Below are 27,345 nucleotides of genomic sequence, written 5' to 3' on the forward strand. Positions count from 1 at the left end.
TCCGATGTGATGCCGGACATTTGGAACTGTGCTTCCAAATGCACGAACCACAGCTCGGGGTTCCGCCGCCAAAACGGAGGAACGCGTACGGCGAGGGCGGTCACTTGTGGATCCGATGGGCCTGCCGCGTCTTTATTTTCAAACGACATTTTTCCTACCGAGAAGTACGAGATTGCGATGCAGACGCGGTGAGTTTATACTGAAACGCGGTGAAATTTACACAGACACGGCAGGCCGTACCCACAAATGCACGCACGAACCGAGAAAAACGACGACCGAAGCGGACGCTCTCCAGCGCAGACCAAAAACACCGGGAAAACAGAGAACCCGCGATTCGAAACACCTCAACGCCGTCTCTTGCGGCGGCTTTAATTTTATTGATTTTCCTTTTTTTTATATTTATAATATTTAAATTAATTTGTTGTAACAATGTATGCACGAAATCACTTAATTTAGCAAATGACTTAATTGTCCGCTGTGGTGGCGGTGGCTACGGCGTCTGCAGCGGCTACGACGTCTGCGGTGGCAACGATGGTGGCTATGTCTGAAGAAGACGAGGAAGACGATGATGATGATGATGATGAAAGTGTTGGCGGTCAGGTTGTTAGAGATGTCACGGCTGCTGATGATGTAGAATTCTGCTGCTCTGAACCTGATCGCGGGCTGGACTCTGCCCAATTCTGATTTTCCTTTTGTCCACGAGCCGTTGTCCAAGATGAAAAGAAAATGCAGAAAGAGCGGCGCGAGCTGGGCACGGACTCGGAACAGCTGCGAGCGACACAGCCACAATTCAAAGCGATTACCAAGAAATGTCTGGCGTTTACAGGAATGCAATATGGAGATCTCGTCGACACTTTCTTTTTGTTGACGAACGTCGTCAGATTTTTACGCCATTAATCCGCACACACCTTGGGAACACTTCTGAAGCGCGGATAGTATTTCCTGCAAAGATTGTCGGAAGGTCGTGGCAATGATGGCTGGTCCGGTGTGTGAAAGGCGTTTGAAAGTTCTATTTCTGCCGTGTTGCTCGGACGAATTTTGTCGTCAAAAGAACTTCACCAATTGCGGCGATGGCGGATAATTTGTTACTTTTTCTTTTTTTTTTTATCGGGGTCACCAATTTAACTAATCTTCACTGTTGGAATCGAACATTGTCCGTTCGCACGACAAGCTCGCTCTTGTGAGATGCCCGGGGAATTTTCGTTGTAACTTTTGGGTGTCGAGGGCAGTAAATAGAAAAGTCGAGATCGGATCGAAAGCAAAGAAAAGGTTGGACTTGTAATGATTTGACTTGATTTACTTGAACTATTTAACTCTTATTTTTTTGATTATAATATTTTTTATGATCGCGCTGAAGTGTTCCGTGTCGCGGTTGGGAACAGAAGAGACCGACTTATTTCCATGCGGTCCTTACTGTCCCAACCAACGGCACTTTTTTACCGCTGGCTCTCCACTTCCCCGGTGCGTTCTGAAAACGCGTGAGTGGAGAGTTTCCACGTTCAGCGCCATCTACCCGTCCGCATCCGCAACATCCGAAATAAATTTCGAATGCTGCAGATCCTGCCGCGCCACAGGACCTCAAGATTCTCCGAAATTTTACCCGAGGCAACAAGCGACATTTTACGCATTAGGATGCGTACCGGTCTGATAATAGATATTCGTCTCTCCGGAATGCCCCTCATGAGTAGGGCAATACAGTTACACTCCCTGTTTACGCTATCGAATATGATCGATAATCGATCGATAAAAAACAGATGCAACCCGCTATTCCATAATAAACCGTGGGGTGTTGATGTGGTCAATACAGTCTACTCTCTGTAGACCAACTTCGAGAAGTTCTTTGATGCGTTCCAGGATTACTTTATTTCTTTGCGACGGCAGGGAGCATGCAGCCATCCCTCCCAATCTCACACTCAAAACGGATCCCGTTCTCCCCTCTCTGGGATTCCTAATTTTTCCGTACAAGTGGAAGAAGCAGATCAGCAGTAACTACAGGTGCAGACCCAGCGGCTTTACTCCGTTTGAGTAATTGATGGCCGAAATGGTTTTTCTTCTGTTCGGAGGAACATGCCGTATTCGCATGCTACGACGACTAGCCATTTCATCCACAAAAGGAGAAACCTCATCGGACGTAATACGTTTTAGAATCGTGGTGAAATGTTCTTTCCAATTTTCCAGTTGTTCATCATCGTGGATGAGAAGTCCACCGCCGGCGTCCTTCGAAGGACACATATAAGGTCTTTCGTGATACGGTATACTTTTCTGGAATCATTGCGATCCGGGACATCTTCCCCTTCCATGACTTGCGCAATAGCAAATTGTCCCCTGGTATGGCGTACACGGCAACGATACGCTAACCATCAGTCGCAGGAACGTTTAAGTTCACCGACCCGCTTCCACAATTTCGCAGTCGTCCAACGTGGCCTCTGTAGCACCAGAAAAAAAGCGTGTTTGATGGCAGCACAATGCTCTTCGATATTCTCAAGCGGGTTACTCGATATATTTGCCATTCGAACAGCAAGCCAGCGTTCCCCGCGTGAAGCGGAGGCTGGTCGATGTTAAACTTAGGGGGTCGCAGCTCTCCAACCCTGAGGAAAGTGGCGGACGCAACACGCAAGCGCACGCATGTGACCATCAGATGGGAATACTTATCGAGGCCGAAATCAGTGCCTCTTTTGTTACGCACATCTAGGGGACAAGTGGTACATCTATTGCTGAACGCAAAGTGATCAATCTGATTGCTCGTTGAAACTCAGTTGACCTTATGTCAGACTCTGTGCTCAAACAATGGCCGTGGAAGTCGCAGAAATCTCTGAACCTCCTACCATGACTGTTGCGTAATTCTCCTTTCAACTGTGTTTAATTGTTCGTAGAAAGCATCATTCTCCTCTATATCGGATCTCGTTGGTGCCTAGCATTATATGAGTGTGATTTTCCCTAGCCTGCAGTTAGAAGTCTGTCAGAAACCGGATTATTGGTCAAGAGTGCACACCTTACTGTTGCTGCCAGAAGCAAATCGACACCAGGATTCATGTTGACTGCCACTTGGCTTTCCAGACTACAGGAGAAAATTTCCGCAGGGAGCATTCTCCAGAGTTCCACCATTTTACATCGCTTACGCTCAGAATATCTGACGAGAATCGGGATCCGTTAACAAAGAAGAAAACCATGCAGTGCTATAGCTACGGAAAGAGACACAGTGGAAACTGGTGAAACTAACCAAACAGTTTCGAATATAAGCCGAATGGAAGCAATGTCAACTACTCTGGCGAAAGCTGAAGAGGGATGGCTTATTAATAAATGCGCGGCAGTTGCATGTGATCTGCAACGTTTCTGCAGAAAAACGTCAGCAAAGGGGTGAAAAAACGGACTGGTGGAGCTGGAGGAGCTAATATAATGGTGAGCTTCATCAGCCGATCATCAAATCGTTCGACTTCTTTAATGGCATCATGGGAACCCTCTAAGATGCCAACACCATATTAAGTGTGTGGGTTACCAAAATAGAGAAGTTGGTAGCCATTTTTACCGCGTTCACGTTCAATATCGCAGATTTTGGCACCAGACCATCGGGTTTCTTGCAGAGCGCAGATGTCAATGCACCTTTTCCTAAGGGCTCTTGCGAGTTCCTCCGTCTTTCCAGTTAGGGTACCAACATTTAGCGTGCAGACACGTATTTGTTTTGTTCATTGTGTGCGGACTAACTTGCTTACGTCCTGACGCCGTCCATACGTCAAGAACCCTTGCCCATTTCTCGACAGGACCGGGGCCCGTCCTGCCGCGACGACTGAGGTGGACGCGCTAGCATTTCTCCGAGGCCTGTGACTTAATCCGATCATCATGTTTGTAACGACATTCTATGCATTTCCTTGGTCGACCTGTCGCGCGGCCTGTCACCAAGAGAGATCAGGTAGGATTAAGCGTAGTAGAATAACTCCCACTATACTCTATTTATCTCTTTCCCTGATCTCAGCATTTTATTTTTGTTTTACTGAGGATAGTACAGAGTACGTTGCCTCAAACCCTCCTCCTTTACCTGGGCTTGGGACCAGCATACTATGTTAATTGCATGGCGGAGTTATTTCTCGCCAATGTTGTAAAATGCATTATTCTCAAAGTAAGATTACAGATCAGTCTGCATACCCGACGTTTTGTTTGTCTTTATTTACTTTCTAGAACTTTTTTTTTTTCAATCAACTTTCACTAGACTGTTGTAGCAGTCCTCTGGTTAAGGGTTAGTATCGAAACCTAACCTTGCTTTGTACTTTGTCACCTGGAGTGAGATCTCTTCTCCCACTCTCGCAATTTAAAGTTCCCTGTGGATGTTTCCGCTTTTCATATACCAAGGTACACTGGTCATCATCCATAGTATCTCGGACTGGGGTCTTTGTAGCAACTCGATGTTATGTGTAGACGCTGAACCCAACAGCTGAATTGCATAAGTTTATATTGGCTTTATGACGCCTTTGGAGAACCGGCGTTTGTAGTCGAGTGCCAGCACACACTTTCTGTTCAGAAGCCAATGCATATTTTTTGTTCTCAGCTTCATTTACATTGCTTTCATCTCAATATGTTTTTTTCCACGTTAGTCGTCTATCCAGGAGCAAACCGAGATACTTTACCTCATTCTGTTGAGGGATCATTATACAATTAGTTAATTATTTAGTTCAGATTTTTAACTTCTTTATTTTAAGAATCAATTCTTCGTGCCACACTTTGTCAAAAACTGGCGCCATATCCAAAAAGACCGCTGAGCAATACCTTCTATTCTCCAGTGCACTCCTTATCTCAGAGACGATCCTGTGAGGTTGTTCGATTGTACCATGCTTCTATCGAATGCCAAACTGGTGTGGAGGAATTATTTTGTTTTCCACTAGTTGTTGTGATATTTTTGAAAGTAGTACTTTCCCGAACACCTTCGAGAGAATAGATAGCAGACTTATAGGCCTGTATGCTATTTAACCAAGGTTCATGACCCGGTGAGAGAGCAACGAGGTGCCATCAGCGTAGTCGAGATTTTTGAGAGCAGATGTCATAATCCATTGAATTCCTCCACTTCCGATATGTTCTTTGATGCGTTCCAGGATTGTTTGAACCACTCAATGTGCGACGGCAACGAGCACGCAGATACCCCTCCACTTGTTACGTTCTTTGGAATATTAGTGAGCATCCCCTTCTTCTACTCTACTTGAAAGATCTCCGATTTCTAAGATATCTACACGGATGTAAGTAGTAAATGTGGAGATGCAGAAGTAAATAACTCCATGGGGAGACCGTCAAGCCCACCTCTTTACTCTCTTTGAGTGCATTCGTGGCTGAAACGGTTTTTTTCTGCCTGGAAGAACAGTCCGTATCCCCATTTTATGGCGACTATTCATCTTTAGGAGGAGTAACCTCGCCGGATGTGATACAGTTAAGAACCATGGTGAAGTATTCTCTCCACAGTTTCAGTTGCTCGTCGTCGAGGTTGAGAAAGCGACCGTTTATGTTCTTCATAGGACCATCGACAGGGCTGCGAGCTCCGGTATCATTGAGTTTTTCAGGCATCTTCCATTACCCTAACTTGCGCAGTAGCAAATTATTTCTTTGCCACGGCGTGGACTATGCTGAACTTCTCAGCATTTTGCTGGGCATCGAAACGTTGTTGGACAAGTTGAGTATTGTGACACAAAATACTTCGCTAAATTGACGGATGACTTTAACAGAATTCTGTGGAGGATTTTGGCTTACAGGTAATCCGGAACAGTTAAAACGTTTACCTCCCTCTATGTTTGGAAAGGACCCTAGATAAACAGATTAAACATTTTCTCTCTTTTCCCCAATTCCCAAACCCTTCCTACTAAATATATAAGCTAGATGGCCTATTAGCAATTCAAAAAATAAAGTAATGTTACCGAAGACCCCTATCTATGGCATGGAATTATTATTATTTATCTGCATTAAAAGCGGAGAACAATATGGAACGCTTAGAAAAATTCAAGTATCAAATGTTTGTCAACATGAAAAGAGCTTAATATGTAAGTAATTCAGTGAAAAAGACGGACGGATCCAGAATATGTCTAGTTAAATGCAATTTAGGAAGCTCGATTTGATTTTTGCTTTTTCTATCACCATGAAGCAAACAAGGATTTTAAACGATTTTTATGAAAATCGTCCGTAGGACTCCGAAAGTGAATTTTAGGATTCCTACTTACATCCAAACTCCTGTTAAGTAATAACTTAAAAGTCCGCGATCATCAGGCAAACAATAAATGGTGGTAGTTTAGAGGGGAATATGCTGTACATATAGTTGCATGCATTTTTATCATAGCGCTGAAAGTTGGCAGTTTTTCTGACTATATATGACATTATTTATGGACTCCGGGGCATTTGACTTCCACCCCTCCCCCTCTGAGGAAACTATGCTTCTCTTTCGGACAAGAATGATTCTACTTGTGACTTCATAGAAAGTACCACAATAAATTTCAACTTGTTCTATAAATCTTCAAGTAAATGTTGTCCCTTTTCTGTGATGATATAGTGCTTCGTGACGGCATAGCAATTTCATCTATAGTGGGAATATTGTGAGGGAGTCACGGCGTATGCTTGCACCTTGAGGGCTATTATCATTTTCGGAGATCTTTTCTGTCTGCATGTGAGTTCCTTTTCAGAGAAACATAAACACTCAATACATACAATACATGAATTGCTTAAAATGTTAGTTGTCGAAAGCTTGTATATCATAAAACTGCTGAGCTAGACTCTTGCATGTCCTTACTCATTCTTACAATGTACATGTGTTGATATTTTCCAAAAAATTCGTTTTTGTTTCAAATTAATTCCAAACGAAACGAATGAAGACTAATTTTGTTACTAGACAACATGAAATGAGAGCTAAATTACAAATTAATTACATAATAGTTATTATAATAAAATTCTTTTCAAACTATTTTGCTGTCGATGTGTCGGTTGCTTATCTCTTCTCATTTGCAAATCTTCAAAAACTTAGTAGTGCCCACATTATCAGGAATATGACGCATGAAATACCCAAGTATCCGTCTTGGTATAAAGTTTGGAACTGGGAACCCCCATACACACTGTGTATGCTATCATTCTATGTTGAGTTTGAAGGAGCCCCAAGACTCAAGAAGGAGGGTGCCAATTGCCACACGAAAGGTTTCAACTTCCAGCTTTCGAAACGCAAGTTGTTAAAATGACAGACCTCCATAAAATCAAAGGGGCGATAGGCCTCATCATACTTTTCATATCGATATCTGCTTAAAGAAAAGGTGTAACTTTACTTCTTTTGCAAGCTAAGTTCATCCTAGAACCATTAAATTGCAATATTATAGTCGTAGTGTGGAGCAGAATATTGGAAAGTTTAGTGCAAATCCTACTATCATCAACAAAGTTATAATAGATTAAGAGTGCCCCCCTCAGATAAAGTTACTGCGCTCTACCGAAACAAAGAAGGCTTGATACACTATAGAGTGGTTTGCATCGTGACTCTACCCGGATCAACCATGTGATCAACAGAAGTACTGAAGTCAATATAGATACGTCAACCCCTCTTCAGCCTTTGTCCCGTTGAGAAGCAGGTTCTGCTCGTCTTGATCGGTTGTTCCATATTGTTAAAAAAAAACCTCATTTGAATGCAGTCATGAGGCTTTCAGATTACCATTCAGTGTATCAAACCAACGATGGTTTGATACACTGTGTTTTCCCATCGACTTTGATGTTCAGACCAATATTCCCAACGAACTTTCCTCGTTGGCACTAATTACGTTACCCTACCATCAAAGGCGTCGCTCCCTCAATATTTCCATGATTGGTGCAACCCCAAATCGATTGCAAATATCCTCTTTTCGGGCGTGATCAAGGCACGTTACGCCACTGGTCATAACATCTTGGTCTCCATTACCAGCGTGCAGTCTTTAGAAAGAGTTTATTTTACATAAACCGCAAAAAGAAGTAAAATGGGGCCTCGTGAATATCTCCTAATGCATGCCATAGTTCCAAATGATAAATTTCCAAAATATTGCTTCGTTGTTTTCCGATTGACATTGTGGTATATTGCAAGCCAGGAGCTCACTCTTCCCCATATTGTTGACATATAAAACAATGTGTGCATTCATACATCGAACAGAAAACACATATTTTAGTCCTTGGTGCAAAAATAGCAGAAACGCCAAACCTATCAGTTCATTTCGCACGTAATCCCATCTGCACCAAAATCGTTTTATTTAAACTCTTTGAATAGTTGGTGAGTTACACCATGCCATGTACCCGCAACATTGTTACCTTCAACAATCTGTCCTGATAGCTGGATATAAACATTTATCAACAACCTGCAACAGTGTTACTTACAGCGGGTGCAGGCTGATGCATTGTGTGAAGGTTTGAGTTGGAACTGCAACCAAGCGATACAATTGCGGCAACCTCATTTTACAGCCTTTGAAATTTATCCAGTCTACCTCTAAACTTATCCGTATTTCGTAAGAATAGCAAAAGTCTAACAGTTGAAGCGTTTACTGTTTAGGGGGATACGTAAAATATACAATTTATTTGGAAAATCAACATATAATATCAACAATATCAAATTATCGCAGAGAAAACTATCCACTTTTATAGCTATTCTACTTTAAACTTTGCAGGTCCAGCGTTTTGGGGGCTGATTAACCCCGAATGGTCACTCTGCAACAAAGGACGTAGACAATCACCGGTTAATTTAGAGCCACAGCGTTTACTGTTCGATCCTAATTTAAGGCCTTTACATATCGATAAGCATAGGGTGAGTATCTGCTAAGCAAAATATCCTTATTGTGTATTAACTAGATAATGACTTCCACTTCGGGTAAATTACAGATTAGCGGCACCATAACGAATACGGGACATAGCGTAATTTTCACAGCCGACAATGATACCGCCATGATGTACGACGGCCTGCAGACACCGGTGAACATCACTGGAGGTCCTTTGTCGTATCGATATCGATTTCATGAAATCCACATACACTACGGACTTCACGATCAATTTGGTTCAGAACACAGTGTGGAAGGATACACTTTTCCAGCAGAGGTGAGTGGCAATGGGCTAACTAGTATGCGAATTGAAACACACAAAGTATTGCATAAAATTCCCCCCGTTTGAAATTTCTTTTTTTTTGAAAATTTTCTTCATTTGTTCTTCTTTGATTCTCATTCATGATCAAAATATACAATGAAACCTTTGACTTTTAGAACAATAAAGTTCTAAATTTAAAGTTATGGTTTGATATAAGGAAAATAAGTGTTTGTCTTTAGAGTAAATAACAAAGTTTTTCTTGTCCGCTATTTTTGTAAAACGAAAGCTGGCTAAAATTGTTTTATTACCAGTTTGTGCCTATTTAACTATCTGTTATGCTTCATCTGAACGTTCATTGAAAAATTGCCGCAAAATTAAAAAGTAACTTGCGGCTATGGAAAGCATAATAACGAACATGATACTGGAAAATTTGGTATAAATCCTACTACTGTTAGCAAAGTTATAGTTACTGGAAATCATGTCATCAAGGTATATACACTCACCAAGACTGGTCTGAACATCGAAGTCGATGGTAAGCGGCCAAAAGGCGGGCCGAAACAATGTTGATGATGATACGCTAGATGGAGATTCGAAAACCTCGCGATTGCATCCAGATCAGATTTTTGATGGAACCAAAACCCCGCTTGTGAACGGGACGAAGGCTGGACAAAAAGAAGAAGTCTCAGCAAGGTATATATTCTGAATTATTCCGCACAACGAACTACAGCACCCACGGTCGTGAGTTATTAGCCACGCACCACGTAACAAAATAATTCTGGTATCTCCCTGAAGGCAAGCCCTACACAGTGCTCACGGATCATAAGCCACTCACCTTTGTTTGAAACAGAAACCCGACAAAGCGTCTTCTCGCCAACTTCGGCATTTGAGCGTAATCAGCCTGAAATGGAACGGATAACGTAGTTTTGAGTAGACCAGAAGAGCAATTTAACTAGATGCGCGATTTCCTCTGTTATTGATTTTCGACACAAAGCATACCAAATGAGTTTATATTTCGTTCGGTCAAACGGCTTCCTTAGATCTAGAAGTGCAATATAGGGAGGTCGATACTTCTCACGGTATTTCTCTGTGACTAATCTCGCATATTGCGCCAGTAATTTCACAAGTCTTAATAAACAAGACTTTTGCACGATGTCATGAATATGGTTGTCAATAATGCGTTCAAAAGGCTTCATGGTATGGGACAGCAACTAAATGGAACGGTAAGTTGATCGTTCTGATAGACTGCCTTTCTTTTGCCATATAGGAATGTTGTTTGCCAGTCAAATTTAGTTCTACGCTCCTCAGTAGCCCGACTGAAAAACTCCCTGAGCCAGAGTGTTGGGTTCCAGGTCTCAGCTTTTCAGAGCTTAGCTGCGATGTCGGCAGGTCCTGTTGCTTTCCCTCGATTTTATTCTTCTGTATATTTCTAAAATATTCTTCTCTGAAATAAAAAAAACTCCTAGAATACCGAAGCTTCATATAAAGGCCCAGCTTGGAGTTGAAGAGAGTACACTGTGTCAGCTGTCACGTTCATCTTACATAAAGCTGCACTGAAATTTTACTGAGCATTGCATATGCCAAAATAAAGAAATGTGTAAATTACATCCCTTCGAAAGGCGGATTACATGTAATTTTCAATTCGTGAGTGTTAGCGTTACTTAGTGAAACAACTTTAATAGTGATTGAAAATCTAATTTGAGACCGCAGTATTTCCCCACTCTTTTTGGCTCTCAGACAAATACACACAGTTTGTTGAGCTTCGTTACGTTTCCTAGACAATACAAGATGCAGTACTTCATTGATTACAAAAGGAAATAGTGTTGGCAACAAAATGTAACATTGATTTACATTATCGTGCGCTTCAAATTCTGGCTGTTATTTGCCATTCCAAGGAGACTGCGATTTTTGACAAATAGATAGCCTATTACTAAGAACCATATTGGTCAAGCCGTTTCGCAAACTTCTGATCAAGGTATAACACAGCGAATCAATGTCTGACGACTGGCAAAGAGGCATAGCAACTGTAGAGGTATCACGTTTCTGAGTACCATCTATAAGATATTTTCCGCTATCTTGCCAGGCCGGATAGTCCCATATGCCCAGAACATCTTTCGTCCATATCAAAGAGGCTTCACTCCAGGCAAATCAGCAACAGATCAGATTTGCTCTCTGCGGCAAGCGATGGAAAGACTGTTGGAATATGGACACCAGTTACATCATCTCTCCATCGGCTTCAAAGCCGCCTATAATAGCATAGCCAGGGTAAAACTGTACACGGCCATGAGAGAATTCGGTTTACCGATGAAAGTGATAAGACTGACGAGACTGACCTTGACCAATGCGCGAGGCCAAATAAAGGCAACAGGATCACTCTCAAGACCATTCGATACCAACAACGGTCTACGACAAGGAGATGCCCTATCATGCGTCCTTTTTAACTTGGCCCTGGAGAAAGCGATCCGTGATGCTAAAGTAAATGCGAGGAGTATGATCCTCTTTAAGTCCACCCAACTGCTGGGCTATGCTGACGATATCGACATCATGGGAAGGATGACCCCAGATGTGCAAACTGCCTTTATCCAGATTGAGCAGGCGCACGAGATCTTGGGCTGCACATCAATGAAGACAATACAAAACATAAGGTGGCAATCTTAGCACAAAAAACCAACCAACCAACAACATCAAACCGCACTGGTCAAACGAGAAGAATAAAGATAGGAGACTACAACTTTGAAACCGTTGATAATTTCTCCTATCTAGTGTCGAAAATCACAATCGATAACAGCTACGACGATGAAATGCACGCACTGTTGTTGTCAGCCAACAGAGCCTATTTCAGCTTACAAAAACTGTCCCGCTCGAAACGTCTCACCTTAGGGTCAAAGCTCTTACCGTACAAGACAATGATCTTGCCAGTCCTCATGTATTCTTCGGAGACTTGGGGTCTTAGCAAGAAAAATCGCGAACTTTTGGCCGCGTTCGAGAGAAGAATCCTTGAAAGAATTTTTGGCCCCCTACATGAGGATAGACGACTTCATAGCCTACATAACGACGAAATCTATGAATGATACCATGACCGTCAGGTTGTGGATAAAATCCGGCTCAATAGGTTACGGTGGGCAGGTCATTTAGTTCGTATGGATGAGTCTATAAGGGCAATGTCTACGGTAGAAAAAGAAGACGAGGCAGACCCTGCCTAAGATGGAACGATGGCGTAGGCCAGGACGCTGGACAGCTTTTAAAGACATCGAATTGGTGGACCTCGGCACAAAACCGGGACATCTGGAGTTCCTTATTAAGGCAGGCCTAGACGGGATACCGGTTGTTGCGCTGCTAATGATGGTGATTATATTGGTCTAGTACAAAGAAAAAAAGTATTGAACACTTTTACACGTGAAAACTAATCTTTTCGTCAGGACATTCGCTTCGTTTGTTCATTGGAACGCCCAAAGTACAATGGAGATCTAGTAATGGCAACATAAGATTCCGATGACCAAGGAATATTCTAAGTGCTCGGAGATGATCAAGAGAAGAGAGCTCTCCAAAAACCTATAAAGATTGCGAACTTGGCCGTGAAGATTCGCCCGAAAAAATTGCAGCTCTATCAAACTGCTCCATCGATCGAGAGATCGTTGGCGCAACAATAGTGGATGAGGGCCTTGAAGTGTGTTAGAGCACTTCATTCGAGACCGTAACGGTACACCACAGTAGACTATAGGAGGCAATGTGGTCAGCATTGCGCTCGCCCGAGATTATTACCCTGATTCCACTCAGGAACTCATTCATAGCTGAGTCGACTGGTATCCGACGTCAAATCACGATACAAATCCTACTTCCACCAGTGAAATTTGAACCGCGACCTTCCGTTACCACAGTCCAGCGCTCTAACCACTTGCGCCATCCGGACAGATTTTGTATCTAGCATATAATATATATGCATATACTATGTTAGAATATTCACTTTAGCGTGATACTGATATTCAAAATTTTGGAATTTGCACTAAAGTGAGAAAATTTGACCTATTATAACTTTGTTAATAATTGTGCGATTTCCATCAAATTGAGCAGAATTCTGCTATTTGCAGTTGTTTCACCACAATATGTGGCGACCACTTCACCTGGTTTGAGTAGGCGGCGAATGAAGTGGACTGAAGAAATGAACCTCTTCATCATCCGTTTCAACTGCGAAATAACCGCGGCGGCACTAAGAGCACCACGCCGCACTGTAGGCAACAGTTTCAGTACTCACCGAAGCGCATTTCTCCACCGTCAGCTGAAGTCTACTCTGAGGTTCGGGACGTGTATAGAATTCTCGGAAATGGATCCTTTGCATAGGCCAGGTATTCTCAGGCTCTATATATCTCCTGAAACTCCGAGAATTCAATGATGAGGTTGCAACTACGCTGTGTGCTGATTTTTCGCTGCTACAACTACAATCACTTGTGTATTGTGGTGTAGTTACGGCCGTCAGATTGCACGGTCAGTAGATTAGCTTTCGCGTTATGGGTTTGAGTGACCAAAGAGATGCACCATGGAAAATTCGTCTGGAACATCGGCGAGACTCACTAAGGCAGGAGATTGGTAGGCTGATTCACTATCAGCTCTGACAATACGACCAGACAGGTGAAGAATAAAGTGAAGAGGGTTTACAGCAACTACGTCATCCCCATGTGAAACTTTCTGTCGTATACAGTCGGTTACGACGAAGTCATTCCAGACGTGTCCAGAATGCAACATACACGGGGAATTAGCGGAGTTTTTTTCAAATCATTCAAGGAATCCCAACAGAACAGTATCCACTTGCAGTTTTCGGTGACGGAAGCAGAAAAGTGTTGGGGTGGACTTTGGAGATTACCTGCTCAGTACGCTGAGTGAATCACCGCAGAAGGCGCCCGGATATTACCAAAGAGGAAGTTCGACGAGTAGTAAACAGCTCGAAGAACTGATGGGATGGGGCGCAGAACTTCAGGTACAAAAACTTCACCAGTATATATGGTCGGTTGGCATACAGCATAAATCTGATCATGAGTCGGCCAGTGGAATTCCCATATTTCCTCACTGCGGGGATTATCTACCTTATCCCTAAAAAGACACGCTACAGAACCCTCGCAGACACAAGTCTGATTACTTGTTCCACAAATTCATAACGTCCATCATTAGTGGAATGGTCAATGCGCACCTCGAAGCCAACAAAATTCTTTTCGAATGAAGGGTGGCCGAATCGGATCAAGCTGTTGCAAAGAGCATCTCATTATCGACTCCGTAGTTGTAGGACAAGCAACTGGAGACCAAAGAAACCACTTTAGTTGCTATATCGATTATGTGAGGGCTTTCAATAGCGTTCCGCATACCTAGCTAATCGACGCCCTACATCTGTATCGCATTGACCGGAAACTAATAAAGTTTTTGGCGACTGTCTCGGAAGGGTGGCACACTACCTTATCAGTGCGTAGATCTGAGGGTGCTAATACCTTAGAGCCTATCCATATACTGAGAGGCATCTTCCAGGGGGATTCTTTGAGTCCCCTTGGAGTTTGTATGGCACTGAATCCCCTATCATGACTAAAGAATGATGCTAGAGGGAATGGTTTTTCAATAAAGTATGACTTACATGCTAAGTGCGAACTGACACATTTGATGTATGCTGGTACTGACGACCACCTTAGAAGTAGAATAGTTGACGTGTTTAGCCGTGATATTCGAATGGGATTTTGATTAGACAAGTGTCGAAGCTATCCGCAAAGGTCATCACGAGGAGCATGCCGAACATAGCATTAGCGAGCTCCACATCGAAACAAGTACCTAGGAATTCTGCAAGGAACCCATTCTCGAGATCGGTGATCTTGAAAATACTCGGCTGACCGAATTCCTGGGACGTGTAAAGTTGGTACTGAAATCGCATCTCTCGGGGAAGAATAAAATAAGTGCATTGAATGTATTCGCCATCCTTTCACTGGCTTATGCATTCGGAATATTGCCGTGAACGAAGACGGATCTGAAAAATGTCCAGCGGCGAATACGGACTACTATGTCCAAATTCCAAATGCCTCATCCAAAATCTGCCGAAGAGCGGATGAACCTACCTAGTGGCATCGGAGGTAGAGGCGTAGTTGACGTAATTGCACAACATCGGGTCGCTCCGTGTATATTATTAATGTTGCTATCCCCCCATAATAGTAACAGCGAGCCGAAATACGTGGCGAAGAAGGTGAACTATGAGCTACTGGCTCGGCAAATGAAAGAAATTTGGTGTTTCGTGCGGGCGGTTGTAGTCCCCGTAAGATTGTCAACCACAGGTATTATACGAAATCCCTCCCGGCTTTCCTTGATGTCCTGGGACTCTCAAATATTTTGGTTCAAGCCATGTAGAAATATACCATTCTACATGCGTGTTCGATGTTGCGAGGAGTTCTGTTCTCGACGAATTCTGCGGTTGACTTACCACCGGGTACCACCACCAACGCGCCTTTATGATTCAAATAGGCCCGAGCCTAAATGCTTGGCACTTAGTGCTAGTATTAAGTAAATTGAAGCATCTGCCGATATTATGACAACTCGAGAAAAGAGACAAAAATTCAGTAAACATTTTTAGAAGAGGATAAGGAAATAAAATACCAAAAATAAAAAGAATAAAGAACACGGGAAACCGGAAGCTGGACGCCTCAGGTATTTCTCTTATAAAAATATTTGAATGGATATTTGTCCCATTAGTACCTAGCACGTAATATTTGCATATATTAGGTGAAAATATCAACTTTCGCATGATACTGACATTAAGTCTTGAATTTGCACAGGAGCGACTACTTTAAAATATTATCGCTTTGTTAGTAATAGTGCGCTAAACAATTACTAAAAATTATAATTGTATACTATTAGTAACTTGAGGAGTATTTCGAAGTCTGGGCACCAGCCTCTTGATTTTTCAGCTTCTTCGGTTGGATAGGTAGAGGATGGGTTCGTGAAAGAAATTATCACTTTCTACTCCCCGCACTCCCCACCTTTCCAACAAATGTTGAAAATAAGACCAGTGTAGGAAAGTACCAACCGGGATCTTTTGTTGATGCCACACGACTATATTCGGTGAAAAATACGTGAAAAATACGACGTAGAATGTCGTAACTCACTGTATGCGCGAGCGTTCAAAGTTCCCGCTTTTCCACTTAATTTGGTGTCAATCGTTACAACCGTTGCTGAGAAAAACGCGTGTGACCGACAGACAGACAGTAAACCGGTTTAGATACGGTTTTGTTTTAAACCAAACCTTGAAAATGGTATATACTATATAGGGATTGGAAATAAAGTGAGATAAAATAAATAAAGAAATAATAATATAATGCCATTAATAAATATGAGAATCCAATTAAGCACCTCTAAGCCAGAGGTCCAACTCCAGAGCTATTTGCCCAGGGTCCATGACCGGCGAGAGAGCAAACCGATGTAATCAGTGTAATCGAGTTGTTTGGGGAAAGATGCCATAGTCCAGTGAATTCCTCCATGTCCTCCGGACAAGGCAGGTTTAACAACGTCACCGACAAGAAGATGAAATAATATCGGTGACAAAATGCAACCCTGGTGGATTCCGCTTTGGACATCAAAATCCTCCATGATTATACCACGTTGCAGGACGTGTCATTTTACGCCATCGTATGTTGCTCTGATAATAGCTATTAGTTTCCCCTCCTGCGTAGAGCACTCCAAATACACACACCCACTACCAATTAGTTTCAATTATTTAACTTAATTTAAATTGTTATATTTCTTTCAATTTTTTTCGCACTCCAAAACAATCCTTTCCACAGAATGACACTCTTCTTCAAAATTACTCGCTGTTGCCACGAACAAACACAGGTGATACTCGATTGAACACTTTTAGCTAGCCCGGTACCACGCCCTTTCACAAAAACGACATCCCTAAAATGCATTTCCTTCATTCTTCTTATAATAATTCGCTATATTCGCTAAAGTGATAATAACTTCACTCGAAATACAAAGGCGATCTTTCTTCTTCAGAGAAGGAAAATCATATCCAGCTGATCAGCTGGCCATTCAATCAGCCGGTTTCGGTTTGGCTGGTCCCTGCCCTTGCCGACCCTGGCCTTGAACTTAAAAATTCGGTGCAGCAAATACACCAACTACACCCTATTGCATTCTATTTTGGGGTATTCATTACAAGCAAAGGTCAATAAAATCTATATTCAACATTAGGTAATATGGGCAATATGTTTATGAGGGTCAACCAACAATATTCCCGGTCAATTTTCGCTTGCATGAAGTCAAATACTGTAAGTAATAAGTGAATATATGATAAAAGGTTCATGGTAAGAGTTAACAAAAATTTGATCTTTATTTGAAAGAAAAGATTATTTTAAAACATATTGATTTTATTTTAAATACTTGTTTTTAGAATGATACTACATTGGTCATTCTGGACTTCCGATACCAGCAATGCAATTAGAAATATTTATGCCAGTTACTAGCTGAACTTATTTTACACAGTTAAAATTGGAACAGTTTTTAAGGTTTTGTGTGAAAGGTGAAGTCAGACACGGAATTGAAGGATTTGGGGGATAGTGTGAGCCGTATAAGGCGAACACAGAGAGGGGATCTGATGCTGGAGTTAAGTAGATCCGCCGACAAGTCGGCCGATAACTTCCGCGGGAAGGTGGAAAGGGTACTAGGAGAGGAAGCTGAGGTAACAGGTCGGAAACAAGAGATAGTGGTTGAATGCAAGGACCTAGATGAGGTCACCTCGCGATATAGACCAGAGGCCAGAGACCAGAAGGCATACGGCGGCACACAGACCGCTATTATTAGTTTGCCGGCGGAATCAGCTATTAAATTAATTACCGCGGGCAAGATAAGGGTAGGTTGGGTCGTGTGCAGGCTCAGGGAGCAAATATCTCTAAAGGGATGCTTCAGATACCTCGATTTCGGCCATTTTGCGGCGGCATGCACTAGCCAGCATGATAGGTTGAGGAGTTGCAGGAAGTGTGGGGAAGAGGGCCACTTCATCAAAGATTGCACCAGAGATCCACGGTGTATGCTATGTAGTGGGAAAGAGGGCGTGGACGACCGGCATGTTGCGGAAAGCAGCAGATGTCCGGTATATACTTCCTATATAGGAGGGAGCTGAACCGTACAGGCAAATGAGATTGATAAAAATCAATCTCAATCACTGTGAGGCAGCTCAGGACCTGCTCTCGCAAACCATTCGAGAGTCGAATGTCGATGTCACGGTTATTTGCGAGCCGTACAGAAACCACGCCGGTGCGACTTGGGCGGTGGATGCGTCTGGCAACGCCACAATCTGGGCGTGCGGAAGACAGGCCATTCAGGAAGTTATTGCCCCCCCCCCCCCACTTCACTGGTGAGGGAGATGGCTTGGCAAGTGAGTGAGCACTACACCCATAGGGACCACCAGGACATCTTCCTCCGCAGTGGGAACCGGGGAACCAGTCATCGACGCTCTGGAGGTGGAAAGGCTAAGGCGGTTGGCTGGTCTATCGGAGCTTTCGACGAGGAGACATTTCTGGCCGCATTGGAGGGAGTCCATGATCCGGATGGAACAGCGGTGGAAAGGGTCACACAGCTGTCTCAGCGTGTAACCGAAGCATGCACATTTGCACAACGGCAAGAGGCCAAACTACTGGTGGAACACGGAGATCGCTGCGAGCGAGGAGACTTTCCCACAGGACAAGGGGAACGCAGGAGTACCAGGAGCGTGAGGAGGAATACAGGGATCTGCGGAAGGCCATTCGGAGAAGCAAGTGGGAATGCTACCAGAAGCTCTGCATGTAGGCTAATACGAACCCCCCCCAACTGGGGCTGGATTAAGGGCGCTTTGGCCAAACTGGGTGTTCCTAGCTACTTGGGTCGGCTCATCGAGAGTTACTTTTCGGACACACTTCTCTGGTACGAGACGGACGAAGGCCGAAGGAGTGCATTATAACAGCAGGTGTGCCTCAAGGTTCTGTATTGGAACCGCTGCTGTGGAACATAGTGTACGACGGAGTGCTTGGCCTTCGCGTGCCGGAGGAGACAACGCTGATTGGTTTTGCGGACGACCTGGCGGTAGTTGCAATTGCAAAGCATCCCGAGGATGTGGAGCTTTAAGCAAATGAAGCCATTCATACCATCAAGTCATGGTTACGAATGGTCAAGCTGGACCTGGCGGACGAAAAGACGGAGGCGGTCCTCATTACCAACCGTAGGAAGAACAACGCGGTTACCATCCAGGTTGGTAATCGTGAGGTCGTCTCAAAATCGGTTGTCAAATCCCTGGGGGTGATGATCGATACCAAGCTGAGTTTCAAGGGACACTTGGTTTACGCGCGAGAGAAGGCAGCAAATTCCAGCTCATCCCTTGCAAGGATGATGCCTAACGTGGGAGGGCCGAAGTATAGTCGCAGGCTACTCATTGCGGGAGTGGTGAGGTCGATCCTGCTATACGCGGCCCCTGTTTGGGCGGGAGCGTTGAACCACGCTGTCGACCGGAGGAAGATAAGTTCGGCATACCGGCCAATTGCGCTTAGGGTGTGCAGCGCAATTAGGACGGCGCCGTCGGAGGCAGTGTGTGTCATCGCAGGAATGATCCCTATAGATCTTCTAGCGGGCGAGGCACACTGGCTCTACAAAAAACGGAAGGCCAATCCAGCCGAGGTAAATGCGGATTTCCGAAAAGCTGTCAGGAGAGAGTTGTGTGGCAAGTGGCAACAACGATGGGATAACTCCGACAAGGGCCGGTGGACCCATATATTGATCCCGTGTATCGAGAAATGGGTCAACCGAAAGCACGGAGAATTGAATTACCACCTGACACAGTTCCTTACGGGACACGGTGGCTGTAGGAAGTACTTGCATCGCTTCGAGTTGGACGAGTCTCCCAACTGTCCTGAATGCGGTGCTACACCCGAGGACCCGGAGCACGTTATGTTCCATTGTCCCAGATTTCTGCAGCAGAAGAGGAGGTTGAACAGCATCTTGGGGGCGGACATCGAGCCCTACAACCTGGTGGAAGAGATGCTGAAGTCGGAAGAAAGCTGGATGGCGGTAAATGAGGTAGTAGCAGTGATGCAGACAAAACTGCTGGAGTTGGATCGAGCTCGGAAGGCGGCGCGACATGGACGAGCTGGTATAACGAACCAGAGCCTCCCCCGCGAAGTAATACTTCACAGTGGTCCCGCGGGGAGGGACGGAAGAGTGGGGGTGGTTTTAGTGGGTGCGAATCCCACACACTGCTGCAACCTGGCGCAGCAGCGTTTTTCTAAGATTTCCACCTCCATCCATAAGTATTCGGTAATAAGCAGTTTGTTAGGGTGAGAATAATATCCATGTCTGCAATATGTACGCATATCTTGTAGTTTGGAAAATATGAAAGAATATGTCGGATTTGTAGCTATATACGGATGGAAAAATTCGCCTAGAAGTTTCTCACATAAGATAAATACACGGAAGCGCCCAGCTTCCGTTATTTTGACTTCCTTTTGGTTATCCTTCTAGTCTTGAGACTATCTAACATCTACCATCCAACATTGACAATTTAAACTTATTTACTACATTCTTTACAACAGAGCTAACCTATCGTAATGGCCATTCCAAAAAGAGGTTCTGCGCAAGTGTACAAAGTATCAAGGCTAGTTTTCTTAGGAAATACATTGACAGTGCTCATAACTGCATTTCACATTCTTCATAATCTTTCTTCAAAACTTTCGAGAATTTTTCATTTTATAATCTGATCAAACATTATTAAATTCACCATTCGCTATCTTATATATAAAAATCAACTGCTGTTCGTTAGTCTCGCTAAAACTTGAGAACGGCTGAACGAATTTATTTTATCTTGGTTTTAAAATAACCCCGGAGGTCTAGGGAAGGTTTAAAAGGTGAGAAAAATTCGAATAATTGCCGGTAAAACCCTAAAAACGGCACTTTTCTTCTTCCCATATAACCGTTTTTTCTAAATAAAATTTAGAGTCAATTTGAACTTTATTGATATTCAATAAAGTTCAATCACTCACTGTCTTCATCGGACCTCATATTACAGCTATGAAACGGACAAATTTTTTAACGTAACTAGAAATATTAGACAACCAAGTGACAATCTTTTATTTCTAAAAAGACAAAAGACATCAAATGTTTCACAGCTCAGAACATGTTGTATTGGAAAATAGAATTTCTGTTTTTAGTATTTTTGTTTCTCACCGTTTAAACCTTCTCTGAATTTCCATAAATATTTCAAGACCAAACTAGACTACCTAGACCTAGACTAAATATTAAGTTTTGTTACAAATTAAATTTCTGAACGCAACGATAATATTTGACATTAGATTTGACAACCAACTAATATGTCAATCCATCCTGTTGCACTTTAGAACACGGAAAGAAGTGTTACGATATTGCGTTACGATATCTATGAGTGCGCGAGAACTTTCTTTACTTTGGCGATCCTTTGTGATAGTGACATTCCAGGTAATGTGCTCTTTTTTTTGATATTTTGCGATTATGACACTTTACTGCTAAGTGAGCGAAAAATTTTCTCACTTTCATTATCTACAATTTACGTTGCCGAGGAGAAGACGACCTGACTTTGGTCGTCGCAGTCAATCAAATGTTTGAAGAGCTATCTCACGTGTTAACCGCACTGATAACCAGAGAGAGACAGATCAAGAAAATAGTCGTATTGCTATGTCAGAATTGCCTTATTTAGTGAGTGATAATGAAGTAGATAGGCTTAGAATGCAACGAGTTCGTGCACATCAAACACAACAACAGCAATCACGACATAATGAAATTGATCGAATCCGCAGACGGTATACTTCACAATATGCTTTTTTATTAAATACGGATTCGTTTTGTTTGTTTTAAAATTATTTTATACAAAAGTTTAGGTCTTTTATTTATCGATTGAGGTAGTACGAAGTCTGTCGGGACAGCTAGTACATATTAAATATTCAGCTCTTCATCACGCTACAAGCCGCTTAAACAATTCTCTCCCTATGCCTATGGGCCTGGCAGGGCACGATATTCAAGGAATAATACTTAAGTTTAAGGCAAACAAAAAGATAGTATGTAAATATACTGCGAAACATTTATATCGAGTGGGCCAAACGCTGGTTATCATGTAATCAGCATAACGGGCATAGTTGTGAATGACGTATTTGAGGAAATGCCTCCAGACAATTTGGGAACTCAAACATTCCATTCCGCTCCTTCTCCATTGTTCCACAAAACTTCCGGAACTTTCCCTTCATCTTCCAATGTACCAATACGGCCACGACAAATTCGAATAAATTCCGAAATTCGACCTTTCCGAGCCCAGACAACAATTCCAAATGTCATCTTCCAATTGAATTATGAAATGGTATTAAGTTCGAAAATATCTAGTCACAGACCCCAGCATCCTCCTTGCCTAATATACAAAAACAAAGTAATGGTTGTATTAATCCAGAATACTCTTCCCGACAGTGGAGGGACGTTCATTTCAGAGGTGGCTGTTTAATCGGAACAAGGACCCTTTTCAATAGGAAAAGTTCTCTACTTCATTGCATAATACGGATTCGTATAGTCCTTGCGGAATGTGTTAGCACTACAACTCTCGGCTTATATTTGTTATTCCCAAGAGCTTTTTGAGTGCGTGTGAATTGTTCATTTGTTTTCAGGAGTAATTGATCTGATTAAGCTCCTCGATGGTGCTTAGAACAAGGGAAGTCCTTCTCCACTCCAGCATATTCATTACATATGTTCTCGGGTATTGCTTTGTTAAACTTTCAAGGGGCCTCTGTTCGAACTACGAGTGAAATAATGGTGATAAGAATGTGTTGATAGACTTGCCTGCAATGGGTGTTGACGTGGAACAATTTATATGAGTTTTGTAAAATATATTGAGTGTGGCTTCACAGGGATTTGGGGGACGGCGTACCCACATAAGTTAGCACAGCTTGGCTGACTTTCTCGTACCAGTTGATCACGGATGGGATTACAGAATGCGAAGACATAGGGGAAGTGAACAGGACGAAATACTGTGTTTAAGTCGTTAAAAATAATCTTTCATCCAACAAAGACAATTTGGTGCTCAACTCCTGCATTGAAGGGTGGATTTCGGAAATGTTACATCAAGTTTGGGCAATGTAAATATGTAGTGACCTTAAAAACCAACTCAAAACTGTAGACCTTACTTTTCATTGATCTTGAGAAATCTTTCCCCAAAAGCACCAGGGAATTTAATGTAAGGAAGGCATTCCACAAAATCTAATCAATTAGCAAAGCATCATATGGTGACGCACAATGTAACATTTTGTATCTTATTTCAATTACTGATGGTTTTAAAACTAATTTGGAGCCGGTTAGTTGTATTTGGTCAAGTACATATTTCAACTTGTATCTATTCATACTTATGGAAGTTTTCAACGTGAAAGACACTTCGTGGAATTCGAAGTTCCAAACTATGAAACTATCCGACAACCGAAAGCTTGATGTTTTGCCTTAGATAAGGATGGACTTCATTGCTACGAGTTTTGGCTATCGAGAACGGTTTTCGGCTGGTTTCTCGATGCCGTCGATAATGAATAAAGAACGGTCGCTTTCTGCAACTTGAGCAAGAATTCCAGCGCCACTCCGTTTTATTAAATCGATCTGTCTATCTGTCTGTCATATGCACTTTTCTTCAAAACGACTGTACCAACTTGACTTGATTTCGTGAGCATATAAGAACTATGAAATCCCCCGCATACAGTGGCTGATGCAAATTTGGTGGAGTTTAAGAAATGCTTCCTAGAGATGCAACGAAGAATATAAATAATTTTTCACTTATGTGGGGTATCGTATGAAAGGTCGTGATCAGTGCTTTAAAAATCAGTTTTTTTCGGAAACTACGCAACGTAAAAATTTGAAAAAATTCAGGGAAAACCTTGGAACCTGGAAAGTGGTCATTCTTTTTACGGATTCTCAGAACCTATCCAACCCAAAAATCTGAAAAAAATCACGAAGCTCTCTACGCAGCCTAAGCTCTGAAATACTCTTCATACCGATATCTGTTCAAATAAAGTTATTAATAGTATACATTCATATATTACTGTAATTTTTATTAATTGACTTTAAAACCCGCCTTAAGTTCACCCTCCAACTTTCCATGTTGTATGTATGTTGTATGTTGGAAATCGCTCTATTACTAACAAAGTTGTAATAGGTGAAAGTTTTTATTTTAATATAAATTATTAATGAATATTCTGACATAATATAAGCATATACATTACGTGCTAGGTATAAATGCAGTGAATATCCACTCACAGGTATATTATTATATAAGAAAAACACAAAACCTTTCATATCAGACGCGTTCAGCTTCCATTTTCCGACTTGTTCACTGTCGGTTCGTGAATCCGGTGTCGATTGTTTTACCCTCTTGACTTCCGAAATGGTTTCTGGTAAACCCTTGATAGTAAAATTCCGATCCAGGTTGAGTATTATTGCAGCTGTGCTTCGCTATTCACTAGTAGAGGTTCCGCATTAAAGAATGATGCTTTCTGTGCACGCAGTTCAGCAAAAGCTTCGAAAAGATCCATATCAATGACGAGGTGGCTCTAATGATTTGTGGAACGTGCATAGTGACCAAAAGGATAATAGTGAAAGGTTTATAGATTCATTAAATTTTCCATTTCGAATGATCAGGTATGCCATATCCGCTCTTTAGCAAAAAGATCGCTCCCTCGATCACCACTACGGCTGGTTCAGAGACAGTGCGGTACGCACAGGCCACCCGAAAAGCTCCCCGTCTTTGTACTTCCGCAGGATGCTTACGATATACCTCCTTGCCAAGAGCATCAGCACATACCTATGTGCCGACGGGCAGGACAGAATGCATTGGACTTATCAGAAGGCATCGTCTGCCAGATGTGGAGTCCCAATATTTGCCAATAACCGACTTAAGGGCGAAATTCGAGCTGCAGCTTTGTTCGTTGCTGCTTTGATTTGCTCGAAAAGGCTCATATTTGAGGCAGGAGTCAGTCCAAGGTAATTCACCTTTTTAATAGGTCGGTTTTTTCCAATGCAAGGTTGAAACCATGAACAATCATCCATCCGCTTACCGGTCGCATTTATATGCCAAATCTGCTTTCCGCCTGTTCGATGTGCTTCTAGCAACAATCGCCGTGACGTTATCTGCATAACTAACCAGGCACGACTCATCTGGCATATCGAGTCTAAGCAGGCTATCATAGGAACCGTTCCAGAAGTTCGGCCCTAGGAGAGATCCCTGCGCAAGTCCCGACGTGACACATTCAACGCGAAGATCTTGAACTCTTGGGTCATACAAACCGAACGACAACCTTGGACCCTTGGAAAAGTCTAAACATTTTGAGAGAAAACGCAACGCGGTTATTACACACAGATCCTGGTAATTGTCCCTCAAAATTAGTAAGGCTCGCCGCGGTAATTAATAGGTAATTAGGTTAATGTTTTTTTTAAAAAAGTAATTTAAGTAATTAGTGTTTAAGTAACCGTATAATCGCAATTTTTTTCATTAGCTTTGTACTGATGAAAAGGGTAAGTTGCTTCCGAAATATATATATATACACTGTAAAATAAAAATTGTAGTTTTGGAGTTAGATACTGGTCTATCAATTGAAGACGCTTTAGTTGCGCCGCAACCAATGTGTCTTTTGAAGTTGAGTCTTTTATCAATAATTACTCCCAGGTAAAGTAAAGTTCGAAGTATGGCGGGTGTATCAAAACCGCTTCGTGTCTCTGTTGGAGTTCATCAAGGAAGTGCCCTCTCACCACTCCTCTTTGTCCTTGTTATGGGCACCGTCACACGGGATATCCAACGTCCAGCGCCTACACACTGCTTTATGCAGATGATGTTTTCCTAGCATTTGATAGCAAAAATGATCTCGAGCAACTTGTTCAAAAATGGAATGATCGCCTCATGCAACACGGTCTCAGATTGAATTTAAACAAAACTGAATTTTTGACGACCGATCCCCATGAAACAGGCACAATCACTGTCAGCAGCAGTGATCTGCCCAGAACTGAGCGACTTAAATACCTCGGGTCAACGCTATCAGCCAATGGAGAACTGCGTTATGAAATTGCTTCACGCATTAACGCAACCTGGATGAAGTGGCGTTCCACAACTGGTCTCCTTTGTGATCGACGTATCAACGAACGTCTCAAATCTAAAATTTACCGCAATGCCGTCCTTCCAGTCGCTCTCTATGGTTCTGAGTGTTGCCCGACCATAAAAGACAATGAACGGCGTCTCGCGGTAATGGAGACGAAGATGCTACGTTGGACTAGTGGCGTCACACGTTTAGATCACATCCGAAATAAGGATATCCGCGATCGTTATGGGGTTGCACCGATCGTGGAAAAGTTGCGAGAGAGGCGTCTTCGATGGTATGGTCACGCAATTCGTGCAAACGAGAATTCACTTGCCAAGAGTGGTCTGAACATCGAAGTCGATGGTAAACGACCAAAAGGCAGACCTAAACAACGGTGGCTTGATACGCTGGATGGGGATTTAAAAGCCTCGAGATTGCACCCAGATCAGGCATTGGATAGAGCCAAATGGCGAAGCCGATCACGACGAGCCGACCCCGCTTGTGAACGAGACAAAGGCTGAAGAAAAAGAAAAAGAAGAAGAAGACTCCCAGGTACTTGAGCAATGGTTGGGAGTAAATTGTTTCCTCTCCAACTTTGCTTTTAACAATTGTGCTCTTTCTTCTCTTCCTGATGAGAACTACTCCGGTTTTAGGTTTAGCAAGTGAAAGGCTTAGCCAGGAATTGACCTCGCATATCGCTTCTTTTAGGTAGATCTTGATCTCGTTTTGGTGCTTTGCAACCGCTGTTATACAGATGTCATCGACGAAGCCAATAGTAGTAACGTTGTCGTAGGCGTAGCGACAACATACAATCCATCATACATAACTAACCACAGTAAGGGACCTAGGACAGAACCCTGTGGCATCCCACAAGTTGTCTGTCAGCTTGTCTCTTTTTTTTTTATGGATCATCAACATTAACGGCGTAACAACCGGTATCCGGTCTAGGCCTGCCTTAATAAGGAACTCCAGACATCCCGGTTTTGCGCCAACGTCCACCAATTCGATACCCCAAAAAGCTGTCTGGCATCCTGACCTACGCCATCACTCCATCTTAGGTAGGGTCTGCCTAGTCTTCTTTTTCTACCATAGATATTGCCCTTATAGACTTTCCGGGTGGGATCATCCTCATCCATACGGGTTAAGTGCCCCGCCCACCGTAACCTATTGAGCCGGATTTTATCCACAACCGGACGGTCATGGTATCGCT

At 42.8% G+C, this 27,345-nt stretch overlaps 1 protein-coding gene across 1 annotated transcript in view; it reads left to right on the top strand.

The window, feature by feature from the left end:
* Positions 1–27,345, top strand: part of LOC119657375 (carbonic anhydrase-related protein 10) — a 402,093-nt gene that overhangs the window by 283,535 nt on the left and 91,213 nt on the right. Inside the window, exons 4-5 of the mRNA XM_038064260.1 lie at positions 8,631–8,767; positions 8,842–9,054. Of these exons, the coding sequence (XP_037920188.1) occupies positions 8,631–8,767; positions 8,842–9,054 (350 nt within the window). The remainder of the gene's footprint in view (positions 1–8,630; positions 8,768–8,841; positions 9,055–27,345) is intronic.

Source organism: Hermetia illucens, chromosome 5 (genome assembly GCF_905115235.1).
Source record: "Hermetia illucens chromosome 5, iHerIll2.2.curated.20191125, whole genome shotgun sequence".
Lineage (NCBI taxonomy): Eukaryota > Metazoa > Arthropoda > Insecta > Diptera > Stratiomyidae > Hermetia > Hermetia illucens.